This window comes from Episyrphus balteatus, chromosome 2 (assembly GCF_945859705.1).
Source record: "Episyrphus balteatus chromosome 2, idEpiBalt1.1, whole genome shotgun sequence".
NCBI lineage: Eukaryota > Metazoa > Arthropoda > Insecta > Diptera > Syrphidae > Episyrphus > Episyrphus balteatus.
In genome coordinates this window covers 55,206,033-55,218,713 of record NC_079135.1, presented here as the reverse complement: position 1 = coordinate 55,218,713, position 12,681 = coordinate 55,206,033, and the positions used below count along the sequence as shown (strand labels likewise).

The following is a 12,681-nucleotide window of genomic DNA, read 5'->3' as shown; positions in this document are numbered from 1 at the left end:
TTGCCCTGAATTTTTCAATGAAGCACAAACCAGATGAAGGGGCGGCAGGCCGGTCCTCTACCTTTAAATTTGTTTATTTTGTGGATTTTAATAGGTAATCATCAAATGTTTCAAAAATATTTAGTATAAAAAAAAGAGGAGAAAATGAGATTTTAAAAAAGCTTTATTAGAAAAGCGAAAATTAGTTTGGCATGGTTGCATTGAAATGTTAATATTTCGAAATATACGCGATGCAATTTTCAGAAAAGAGTCCTAAATAAATTTTGATAAGATTATTAAACGAGTATAAACATAAAATTACTAAGGTTTTGTCGATAAATTAAGAAAATTAGGAAATTACAAAAAAGTTTCTTAGGTTGATTTAAAATAATCATTTATATCAAAAAAAAAAGTAGCAAAACCGACTTCCATGGAAGGAAACATAGATTTTTACCTTTTCCATGGATTCTATCAAAACTGGACGAAATATCGAAATTGGTTCACTCAATCCAAAGTTATGACGTAACACAAAAAAAAGAAATACTGACGAGTTGGAAGTCGGTTAAAAAATAGAAAAAAATTCAATATGGCCACCTTCAAACACTTATGACATAATCATTAGAGCTCGAATGGGATAATTTCGCAAATTTCGTTTCGCTTCAGCTGCGTACTGCGTAAAATCGAAAATACAATTGAAAAATAACGTCGAGTATTCTGTCAAAATCAAAACAAAACAAAATTTAAAAAACTTCGGAAAACTTTTTTTGTCAAAATATACACACATACATATACCTACCAAAAAAGGTTAAGAAAAAGTGTGCCATAAAAACTCTTTTCGTCTGCGAAAAATGTGCGGGAAAGTGAAATGTGTATGCAAACGTCAAAAAAACTCTCTAAATAACACTGGTCAACAAAATTTAACTTTTTTTTTGCCACAAGAACCAAAATATACTTTTCTAGTAGTTTTTGGGGTGCTGAATCCGAATCTGAAGTCAGAAAAATTTGATTGGCCTCCGTTTTTGAAATATTACCGTTATAAAATGCTAAAAAACGTCATTTTGGCTGTTTTCGAGGTTCTGTTTTAATGTGGGGTAATTCATTACAAACAAATTTGTAAAGGTGATTATAAGAACAGATATTCTTCTTTCAAAAACTGTTTAAATCTTTCCGATATCTCTTTTATTGCTCGAGATATCTTAAGTTTCAGTTAAAAAGCTAAAGAGAAACTAAATTTAATCTAAAGTTTAAGTCACTGGTCACAGAATTTTTGCCACAAGAACCAAAATATACTTTTTTCTTTCCGATATCTCTTTTATTGCTCGAGATATCTTAAGTTTCAGTTAAAAAGCTAAAGAGAAACTAAATTTAATCTAAAGTTTAAGTCACTGGTCACAGAATTTTTGCCACAAGAACCAAAATATACTTTTCTAGTAGTTTTCGGGATGCTTAACTCGAATCCGCAATCAGAAAAATTCTATTAGCCTTCGTTCTTGAAATATAACCGTTTTGCATTTTATAACGGTAATATTTCAAAAACGAAGGCTAACAGAATTTTTCTGATTGCGGATTCGAGTTAAGCACCCCGAAAACTACTAGAAAAGTATATTTTGGTTCTTGTGGCAAACAAATTTTGATTTGGTTGGCCAGTGTTGTTTCTGATTCAAAGACCGCTACTTAAATTCTAAATATCTCGGGCATTAAAAGAGATATCGGAAAGATTTAAACAGTTTTTGAAAGAAGAATATCTGTTCTTATAATCACCTTTACAAATTTGTTTGTAATGAATTACCCCACATTAAAACAGAACCTCGAAAACAGCCAAAATGACGTTTTTTAGCATTTTATAACGGTAATATTTCAAAAACGGAGGCCAATGACAATTTTCTGACTTCAGATTCGAGTTCAGCACATCAAAAACTACTAGAAAAGTATATTTTGGTTCTTGTGGCAAAAACCTTGTTGACCAGTGTAATCGAAAAGCATAACTACATAAGTTTTCTTTCAAGATTGCATTGTGCTTAATTTTATTAAAATTTTCGTTTCGCGCCAGCAGTATTCTAGGCATGCATTAGACTATAATAGTCTGTTTCGACTAGAGTCTAAATGAGGCAAATTGAATTTATTTTGACAGTTTTGACCTCCAAATTTAAAACTATAATATATGTAATGTCTTGACAAATGTTAAAAATTTTTCGAAAGTTTGCAATGATTCTACTCAACTGCATTTTGAATTGGTCAACTTTATGAGACCTTAAGCAATTTGTTTGTCTCAGTGATTGGCCTATTAATCTAATTAAAAGGAATAAAAGTCTTAAGGCTTGGCCACACCGGAGGGTATGCGGTATAGCGGTAACGATATTTGTACTAAAAAAATTCCACACCTGAACGTTGATGTGTCAGTTTGGAATTTTTTTCATACAAGTACCTTCACCGCTACCCGTACCGCTACCGCATACCCTCCAGTGTGGCCAAGCCTTTATATTTATTTATTGTTTTTTTTTTTCTTAATGGTCAGTTCATAGTATGAAAACTTTTTTCGGGGCACCTATCGAGCGCTTTCATAAAGGAAGTATTATTCCTTCTGGTCAAATATCTTTTCTGAGTTTTTAATTCTTCACACAGAGAAAAATATGACCAGGACCACCTTAAAACTAACAGATTTTCTTATTAAACTGTTTCATGAAAAAACTTCATTAAAATCAACAATTAATTATTAAATATTATTTTCATGGAGAAAATCTTTTTAAAATTTTAGTAAAAATTTCATAATTTCGAATTTTTCAACTTGGCACTAGAACAAAAATTGTGACCAATATTTCTATACTGAGTTGGTATAGGTGGAAGATGTGCCACTAGAGAGTTAAGGTCTTTAGTTCGATCCCCGACATGATGTTATTTTTTTTTTTTTTTTCTTGGCAAAACGCTACAAAAGTACATATTTCAAAAGAATTAAGGAAAACCCGATTGCTTAAATAATATTTCCTTTTTGGATGAAAACCATAAGGAAATCTTATTGTGTTTTGTTGGAACGTATTGGTTCCGACTGAAAAAACTTGTTTGAATCTTCAAGCAGAAGTTTTAACCTTTTATTAAAATAAATTATTTAATATATTTACATAGAAAGGTATTATTTTATACTACTTACAATAGTTTTTTCTTCTTTTTATTTTCTTTATGTTTAATCGGTATCTTAGTATATTTAAGTTAGTTTTTAAGATTTAAGCTAAGATTTAATTTTAAGTGATTTTTTCACAATGGCGGCTGGTAGTAAATCAAGTTGTAAAAGGCGGAAGTTCAAATCCGCCATTTTTACTTTTTGGAGCTGTAAGCTCAACGGGAGGATTCTTCTGGTACAATTTGTACAGCATTGCCAACACTTCCCCCAGGTAGATCCTTCCGTGGACTTACATCTTGAGAATTCGTAAGGTCTAGGACCGCTAGTTTAATCACAGGTCTTTCGTAAACACCCGACTGTGTTTTGACAAAGGCGCTGCGGACTTGGTTATCTTTGGAAGTTTTGGTCAGTACCACTCGACCTTTTGGCCAGCAATTTCTGGGGCTGTTTGGATCTGTGATGACTACTATGTCACCGACTTCTATTTGTTTTACTGGCTCGAACCATTTTGCACGACGAGTTATTGTGGGAAGATACTCTCGTACCCATCGTTTCCAAAAGTGTTCCGCGAACTGCTGAGATATTAACCAATTATTTTTTAGCACCCTTATGTCGTCATCAAATATTGCTAGTGGTTTAGAACCACTCGAAGAGCCTAGCAGAAAATGATTAGGAGTAAGTGCCTCTTCGTTTTCACTATCGATAGGGATGTATGTTAACGGTCGTGAATTAACGATATTTTCTACCTCGATGAGCATACTACGGAGAAGTTCGTCGGAAGGATTCCGGTCTGGCATAACTTGGTAAAGTGTAGTTTTTACAGATCTTACTAGCCTTTCCCAACTTCCTCCCATATGCGGCGATCCTGGAGGGATGAACTTCCACTTAGTTGATGTTGAAGTAAAGGTTTCTATGAGCTTGTTTTGGTTTATATTTTGAAGTGCTTCCCGAAGCTCTCTCTCAGCCCCAACGAAATTTGTCCCGTTATCGCTGTACATTTCGATTGGGGTTCCACGACGGCCTATGAAGTTTCGGATCGCCAAAATACACGAGTCCGATGACAGTGAGTGTGCTACCTCAAGATGTACCGCTCTAGTTGTGAGGCATGTCAGAAGCACACCCCATCTTTTTTCTGTTCTTCGGTGAATGGTTACGTTCATTGGTCCAAAGTAGTCTACTCCGACGAAAGAAAACGGACGGCAAAAGGAAGCAAGCCGGGCTGGTGGAAGTTGGGCCATAATAGGATGAAGTGGCTTAACTCTATTGTTCTTGCATACCTGACAGGCCCGTCTTACTGCGGCTAGAGCAGCTCTCAGTTGTAATATGTGGAATTTTTGCCGAACTTCGTTGACTACCGTCTCATGGTGTTGATGGTGGTACTTACAGTGTACCTGCATAATAATTAGAAAGGTCACTCGATGATCTCTTGGAAGGATAATTGGGCGTTTCATATTCTCATCGACCCCTTCTGCATACTGAATCCTTCCGACTGCCCTCATGACGCCATTTTCATCCAAACCTGGACAAAGACTGTATAATATACTAGATCGTTCTATCAGTTGGTTAGCTTGTAAGTCTGCGATTTCCTCAGCATACACACTATACTGAGCTTCTTTAAGAAGTGCAACCTCGGCAGACTGAAGTTCTTTTCGGGAAAGGGGTCCGACCGATCTCTCATATTTAAATTTCTTACTACGCGCATTATAAGTAAAGCGGAGTGCGAAAGCTGTACTTCTCAGCAACCGTATCCAGTTAGAGTTTTCATTATAACGAAATATATTTTCTCTAGATGTGTGGATATTGAGGAAGCATGTTTTAAGTTCTTCTTCTGTATCGTTTTCATTAATGGGAGTTTCCTGTGGCCAATGTTCCTGATGTAGCTTAAGGAATTGGGGTCCAGTAAACCACCGACTCGTGGTTTTGAATTCTGGGATCTTCTGCCACTTTGTTGCCTCATCAGCTACATTCATCTTCGTGGGGACCCATCGCCATTTTGATATGTCAGTGAGATCTAATAATTCGCTTACTCTGACGGCCACAAATTGTTTATACCTTCGGTGATCCGATCGAATCCAACTGAGTACAGTTTTTGAATCTGACCAAAAAACAATTTTCGAAAAGCTCATATTATGCGACTGCTCTATACTCTGGGCAAATCGGGCACCCAAAACAGCAGCCTGCAACTCAAGTCTGGGTATTGAAAGATTTTTCAGAGGAGCAACTCTTGTTTTAGCGCCGATAAGAGAACACTCAATTCCATCAACGGTCTCATTTCTCAGGTATGCTACTGCAGCAAATCCGTTTTCACTAGCGTCTACGAAAACATGTAGCTGTCTTTCAAAGTCGCTTTTTGGGTTATGAGTGATGTAGCATCGAGGAATTTGGAGCGTTTCCATTGAAGGCAAGAATTTGACCCACTTCAGCCAATTCGTGTACTCAGAATCTTTGATTTCTTCGTCCCAGTCCACTTTTGAGCGCCAAATATCTTGTAATAGAACCTTGACGTACATAAGAAAATGGGCTATCAAGCCTAAAGGGTCAAAAATCATCATAAGAATCCTAAGAACATCACGTTTCGTGGGACGCCGGACACCGAAAAGCAGTTCGGAATTATTTATGCTTTTACTAAGTTTATATGTAAAGCAGTCTACTGACGTGCACCACCACATTCCCAGAACTTTTTCTGTGGTCAGTTCCACATCGATGTTTAAATCTTTATTATCTGTGGGTTCTGCGTTCAGTGCTTTGAGGACCGACGTCGAATTGGAAATCCAATTCCTTATTTTAAACCCACCCTGACTATGCACAAATCGAACCTCTTTGGCCAGTTGAATTGCCTCTTCTTCGGTAGCTACGCTGTCCATTAGGTCATCGACATAATGGTTTTCCCTAATGGCACGGGCAGCTCTAGGAAATGCTTGACTGAACTCGTCAGCATTTTTATTTTTTATAAACTGGGCAGAACAAGGGGAGCATGTCGCCCCAAAGGTCATTACGTTCATCACATATACATCTGGCTCTTGTTTATCGCTTTTGCTCCATAAAAATCTTTGAAAACTGCGGTCTTCGTTCCTTATCTGTACCTGATGGAACATTTCCATAATATCTGCGCAAATTGCAATGGGATTTTCTCTGAATTTATATATAACCGAGGTTAGTGAGGTTAGTTGATCTGGACCCTTGAGTAGCATTGAATTTAAGGATACGCCTTGAACTTTAGCTGCCGCATCCCACACAATCCTCACCTTTCCTGGTTTGTTTGGGTTGTAAACCGGGAAGATCGGAAGATACCAAGCTTTTTGGTTTTCAACAGATAATTCGGTAGCAGACAATTTTCTTGCATAGCCCTTGGACACGTATTCTTTAATTTTATTGTCAAGTGTTTCAGCTAAATGTGGTTCTCTTTTCATGCGTTTGTGAAGACAGGACAATCTCTTTTTGGCCATTGGAAGGCTATCGGGCATATGTATTTCATCGGTCTTCCACAGAAGACATGTTTCGAAGCGCCCTTTTCTTCGAATGGTGTAAGTATTTAGCAATTGTAATGCACGTTGATCCTCAGTTGATAGAATTGTCTTTTCAAGGTTCGTAGCTCCAAAGGTGTCACTTGAAATAAACCCTTTCACCAAACGCTGTAATTCAGAATCGTCGCATTCACAACAATGAAAGCCATTAAATTCGTAAGGGCATGTCATGTCGGCAGGTTTTGCACCAAAACAGCCATGCACCATCCAACCAAGACGTGTTTTAGTCGCAACTGGTTGATTCGAATTTCCCTCTCTATACCTCAAGGGAAGGCTCAACTTGGAATTATTCAGGCCGATAAGCAATCGTGGTGTCGCGCGCTCATATGATTCTATTGGTAATCCACTCAAATGTTTATATTGTTGCTGAAGACGAACAAAGTCTACAGATTGTTCAGGCAGCTGTAGCTTCTTGACCGTGTGTACATCTGCAATGGTAAATCTTTCTGCTTTTGGTGCTGTGCCAGATATTTGAAGAGAAATTATTTCTGAGTTATCTTCGTACCTGTGGGTATTCCCAGTCCATTGCAAGCAAAGAGGCCGTGGAGTTCCTTTCAACTTCAGCTCTCTAGCAATATCTTCGTCTATTAAAGATAGAGAGGAGCCATCGTCTAGGAAGGCGAAGGTGTAAATTTTGTTGCTTCTACTGTAAAGCACTACGGGCACAACACGGAATAGGATGAGATCCGAGTTGTTGCTGTGAGCGCTGCAGTACATTTGCCTATGGAGTAGAATCTGTCCAGCCTTAGATGTCAGTTGTTCATCATTATGCAAAAGCTTATTGTGCTTATATGTACAACCGTTTTTGCCACATACAGTGGTGGAAGTGCAATATTTATTACTGTGCTTTTGTAAGCACCGGCGACATAACTGGTGCTCTCTTACTGCTGCCCATTTAGATGTACGGTTGAGTTTCAAAAATTCTTTGCAGTCGACGACCGACTCGCAATCTCCTTGGCATATACAACATCTGGATTTTATTACTTGTAGGACATCAGGGCTTGCATAATCATCGTGGACATTGAGAAAACCTTTTTTAGCGTCTTTTTTTCCTTGTTGTTTATATTCGGATGTGAATGACGGAATGTCAGGTAAAAGAACGCTGTTCGCAGCTTCAGCAAGCTCATATATCCACATACTAAAATGGGACAGGTTGCAATCTGGTATTCCTCGTTTATGTCTCGCCCAATCAAGGCGGATAGTCGGAGGCAGTTTGTGTACTAGGTGATTCAGAATTGTTGCGTTGTTAAGGTGGGCTACTAAACCCGAAGCCTCAATGGTTGCACATAGATTTTGGACAATAAGCGCAAAGTTCACAAGAGTCTCCAATTTTTCACTTTTGGGAGCTGGTGTTGATTGTATTTTTTGTGTCAGTGCATGAACAACCAGTTCTGGGTCTCCGTATAGCATTTTGAGTGTAGATATAACGCGAGGCACGCAGCTCGGCTGAATAAGAAGACTTCGAACTGCTTCCAAAGCTTTTCCTTTCAACGATTTTTGTAGTCTTACAAGGTTCTCTTCATCTGTGAAGGCACATATTTCGGTACTTCTACAAAAATTCGAAATAAACAATGGCCATTCGTCTGGGCTTCCTGCGAAGCTTTGTAGATCTCGTGATATCAGGTGTCGAGACGCTATATTGGCTTTTGAAAGTCCATGATGGTTGGACAGTCCAAACGGAGGTAGGCCAGACATCTGTTGAGTTGAAGAGTTGCCGCGATATGAGTTGTAGATGTCAAATGAATGCTGTTGTTGGGGTGGTAGAGGAGCATGGGTGTTGTAAATGCCAAATGACTGCTGTTGCTGCGGTGGTGGAAGAGCAAACGACTGCTGTTGCTGCGGTGGTGGAAGAGCAAATGACTGCTGTTGCTGCGAAGGTAGAATGGCAAACGAGTGCTGTTGCTGCGGTGGTGGAAAGGCATGGTTGTGTGGTTGATTTAGTGGTCGAGAGGGCTGCTCAGGTTGCCACGCGCATTGATGGTGCAATGTTGACTTCTTAAGTTGCGGTGGAGGCACATGTTTTGGCATGTGTGGAATCTGTGTATTGCTCGCTGGGGGATAGCTGATCGTTGTTGATGCGAGATTGTCGTTCGGATTTTTGTTCAGCCAGCTTTTAACTTTCGTTATTGATGAAGAGGCGTCATCCTCCTCAGATTCTGATGTATTATCCGCTAGCTGACGAAGGAGTTTATATTTTCTCTGCAAGTATTCCTTATCCCGTGTTTCTTTCAGTTTCAGTTCTTCTTGATCACGCTTCGCCCTCAAAAGATTCTCCTCCTCCAACATCTGCAACTCAAGTTTTAGCTTTGCAGAACCTCTGGTGCTAACGGACCACAAACTCTTTGAGGTATTACCCTGAACATTGGATTTTTTGATGGTCGCATGGGAAGCAGGCATATGGTTTTGTGGAAGTTGGGTACTACTCATAGCAGAGGAAGATGTAATTTGGACTGATGATGATATTGGGTTGATGGTACTTGCGAGACTCAAAGCAACATTCGATGACGGAAACGCTGCGTAGCTTAGACGACTGTTTATTGGAAGGGTTTCGTTAGGATATGGGTTAACGTTTGTAGTATATGTTGTTTTTCCACCAAAGGCAGAAGATACAAATACCCTATTGGCTGAAGTGAATATAGACTGATCATATGGGGCATTTAAAGAAGCATGAGGCAAACAGGCATTGACGGAATCTACAGTATACGTCAACGCATCGTATGTAGAGGCAAGACCAATTGCATTCGCTGTAGGTTCCACCCCAGATGTAGTGTAAACTGCAGAATTCGTTTCATGCATTAGGCTTGATGTGACGTTTTGATTCGAATCGATTGTCGTAGCACGCACCAATGAAATTATGTCATCGGAGGTTAAGGCGTTTATATTTGATGAAGACGTAGTATTTAAAGCAATATTGACGACAGGGGTTTGGCTAATATTTTCTATTGGGATAATATCCTGACCAGCAGACGCGAAAACTACTTTTGTACTAATAGGTAAATGAGTAGACTTACCTGTCGTGCACGTGGCGCATGTCCAAGGTTGATTTTGTATCGAACTATCGACTCCGGCGCATGTAAAATGGCTCCACGATTTGCATCTGTCGCATTGGACCATGTCTTCAAAGGAATCCGGTTGGTCGCATGAGCAGCAATTGAATTCATCTTGTATTGGTGATCTGCGTGTCTTGTTGGATTTGAAGAAGGCATCTTGGGTCTTTTTTGGCGGCATACTTTAGTTGCTGTGGTTTTGGCCTTTTTGATCGGGGTGCACTATTGTTAAAAAATGTTGGAACGTATTGGTTCCGACTGAAAAAACTTGTTTGAATCTTCAAGCAGAAGTTTTAACCTTTTATTAAAATAAATTATTTAATATATTTACATAGAAAGGTATTATTTTATACTACTTACAATAGTTTTTTCTTCTTTTTATTTTCTTTATGTTTAATCGGTATCTTAGTATATTTAAGTTAGTTTTTAAGATTTAAGCTAAGATTTAATTTTAAGTGATTTTTTCACAATGGCGGCTGGTAGTAAATCAAGTTGTAAAAGGCGGAAGTTCAAATCCGCCATTTTTACTTTTTGGAGCTGTAAGCTCAACGGGAGGATTCTTCTGGTACAATTTGTACAGCATTGCCAACAGTTTGTTCTATTTTATGTGGTCTAGTTTTCTCTGTGGAAGAATAGAAGATGGTCCTTGAGCCAAATGTGTGGTAAAACTAAACAGTTTCATTAAACTCTTTAGCTGCTTTGTCTATTTCAGACGAAGAATCCTTTGACAGAACCGAAAACCCTTAGTATGTTTTCATGGTTTGTACATTTTTCTCCGAGGTCCATTACATAGAAATCGAGGAAAAGATTGACAACAGTAACACGAAAATATTCTTTTCTGTTCTTTGAACCGAAGGGTTCGAATGATTCTTTTGTCGCTTCCCTATTCTCTTATGTTTAACGCCAAGGACTTCAGCTATTTTTTCAAAACTACAAACATTTTCGAAAATGAGTCGTCTTCTGCCCGTTTAATTTTTAGTTGATCCCTTCAATCTTTGACGAGCTCAATAGCTTAGACCAAGTCTAAACTCACTCTTTGAAACACCGACTTAATGACAACGATAGTTGGTAAACCATATTTATAACCTTTAAGCTAATCAAGAACTTGAAATCCATAGCGTTTTTTTCAGAGTGCGTTTCTTCAACTTATTTGTTCATGACTGGTTATACTGTACAATTTATCGATTCCAATGGGGGGGATATATCCCCCTGATCCCCCCCCCCTATCTACGCCACTGGTTCATACATAATGAAGACACTTAACTACTTGTTTCGACAGCAGCTCTTAAGATTTAAATAATTAATATAAAAATAAATAATAAATATAAAAACAAAAAACCCTGTCTTGTGGAGTAACTCCAGCTAAAAATTAAATTATTTCTATTAGAATATATTCTTATGAAAATCTTTTGAGACATTTTTAGGAAAATCTAAGCTCCATGCAAATGTGATAATTTTTGGATTCATAAATCCTTTAAACATTAAAACAAAGAGCTAGAACTACACTACACATGTACCTACAATCTTCATCTTGACAAATGGCTTCTTGTCTTACGTACGTATGCTACGTAAAAACTATTCAAAGATAGTACTCAGGTGCTCGAAAGCTTTTCTTTATTTCATTAAGCAAATTCTTTATTCCAAAAATGCTGCATGTATACCATATACATATACAATAAAGAAAGAAAAATCTGGTAAATGGAAAATTTACTATAAAAAATATTACATATTATTGGAACGATTCGCTCATTGCTACAGGGGAAACCACCACACTAAAATCAAATCAACCCCAAGAGTTTTAGTTGGTTTAGGGGAAAGTTTATATCAAATTATCTTAGGTACCTACTTTCAATGACGTCTGCAAGGACCTTAGATTTTAACATCTTGCGCATGTGCTGCATTTGCTGTATGTTTGTAATACATCAAAACTTCCACTATTCCAATTTCATATGATTTCTATTCCGCTCGTTTCTTTTTCATCTATTGTGGCTGACGTAGTTAGGTTATTTCTTTTTCTTATAATATTATAAAATAGAAAAATATTACATTTATATAGCTATACGCGAAAGACAGTTACATAAGGCGATTAGTCTTTGAAAACTTTCACTTCTTGTACTGTCTTTTCTTAGTGAATGACGTCACAAGAACTGATTATTTTTATATAGGTGGATATAATATCTAATAGCCTACTGCTTTATTCTTTATACACGTGTTTAAATTTATATAAAAAAAAAACTAATTTCGATATTATTATGAGGATTTGAAATGCTGTACCTACCTTTATTTAGGTGACTTTTATAAGAATACGAATTATAACCCCGAATTATATCGAAAAGGAGTTTCTGAGTGATAACTAGCTGCTACTATTGAATCTATACAAAATAGACTCATATTTTTTTTCCTATATGTATGTGTTTTTTTTTTCATTCGTTTATTTTCAATATAACAAAATTAATCCTTCACGTTTTCACACAATTTCCACGAACAACTTACTGCCCGTAATTTGTGTTTTCCAAAAAATTTTGTGTTCTTATTTTTTGAAATTGTTCTAAAATTTCATATTGATTTTCTGTTTTATTTGATACTTATTATAGTGGAGTAACTAAAGCTCAAAAATTGGCACTATTAGGGAACCCGGCCAGCTTAGATTTTGATGATTTTTTTTTTCAAACGTCGTCGGTAATTAAAAATACTTTAAAGTCTATAGATTAAAAATTGCCGGTGTTGCCGTTTTGATTTTGATGATTTTTTTTTTTTCAAACGTCGTCGGTAATTAAAAATACTTTAAAGTCTATAGATTAAAAATTGCCGGTGTTGCCGTTTTGATTTTTTAAATTTAATTGAAGATTTTTGTGAACAAAAACAAATTTTTTCTCAAATTTCATAAATTAATTGCTACCAAAAGATTGTCTAGGAAATTCAAGGAAAAAAAATTTATGGGAGTGAGTGACAATCTTCCATAGTTCAAGCGATAGATGCAATTTTCTTATTAATTGACTTCAAACACAAAAAAAAA

At 37.1% G+C, this 12,681-nt stretch overlaps 1 protein-coding gene across 1 annotated transcript; it reads right to left on the bottom strand.

Annotated features, from left to right (window-relative positions):
* Positions 1-3,083: 3,083 nt before the first annotated feature.
* On the bottom strand, positions 3,084-10,255 carry LOC129909116 (uncharacterized). Its single transcript, XM_055986077.1, has 2 exons — positions 10,026-10,255; positions 3,084-9,963 (listed from the first exon to the last, which is right to left on the bottom strand). The coding sequence occupies exon 2, from the start codon at positions 9,844-9,846 to the stop codon at positions 3,310-3,312; it is 6,537 nt and encodes a 2,178-aa protein (XP_055842052.1). The 5' UTR covers positions 9,847-9,963; positions 10,026-10,255; the 3' UTR covers positions 3,084-3,309.
* Positions 10,256-12,681: the final 2,426 nt, after the last annotated feature.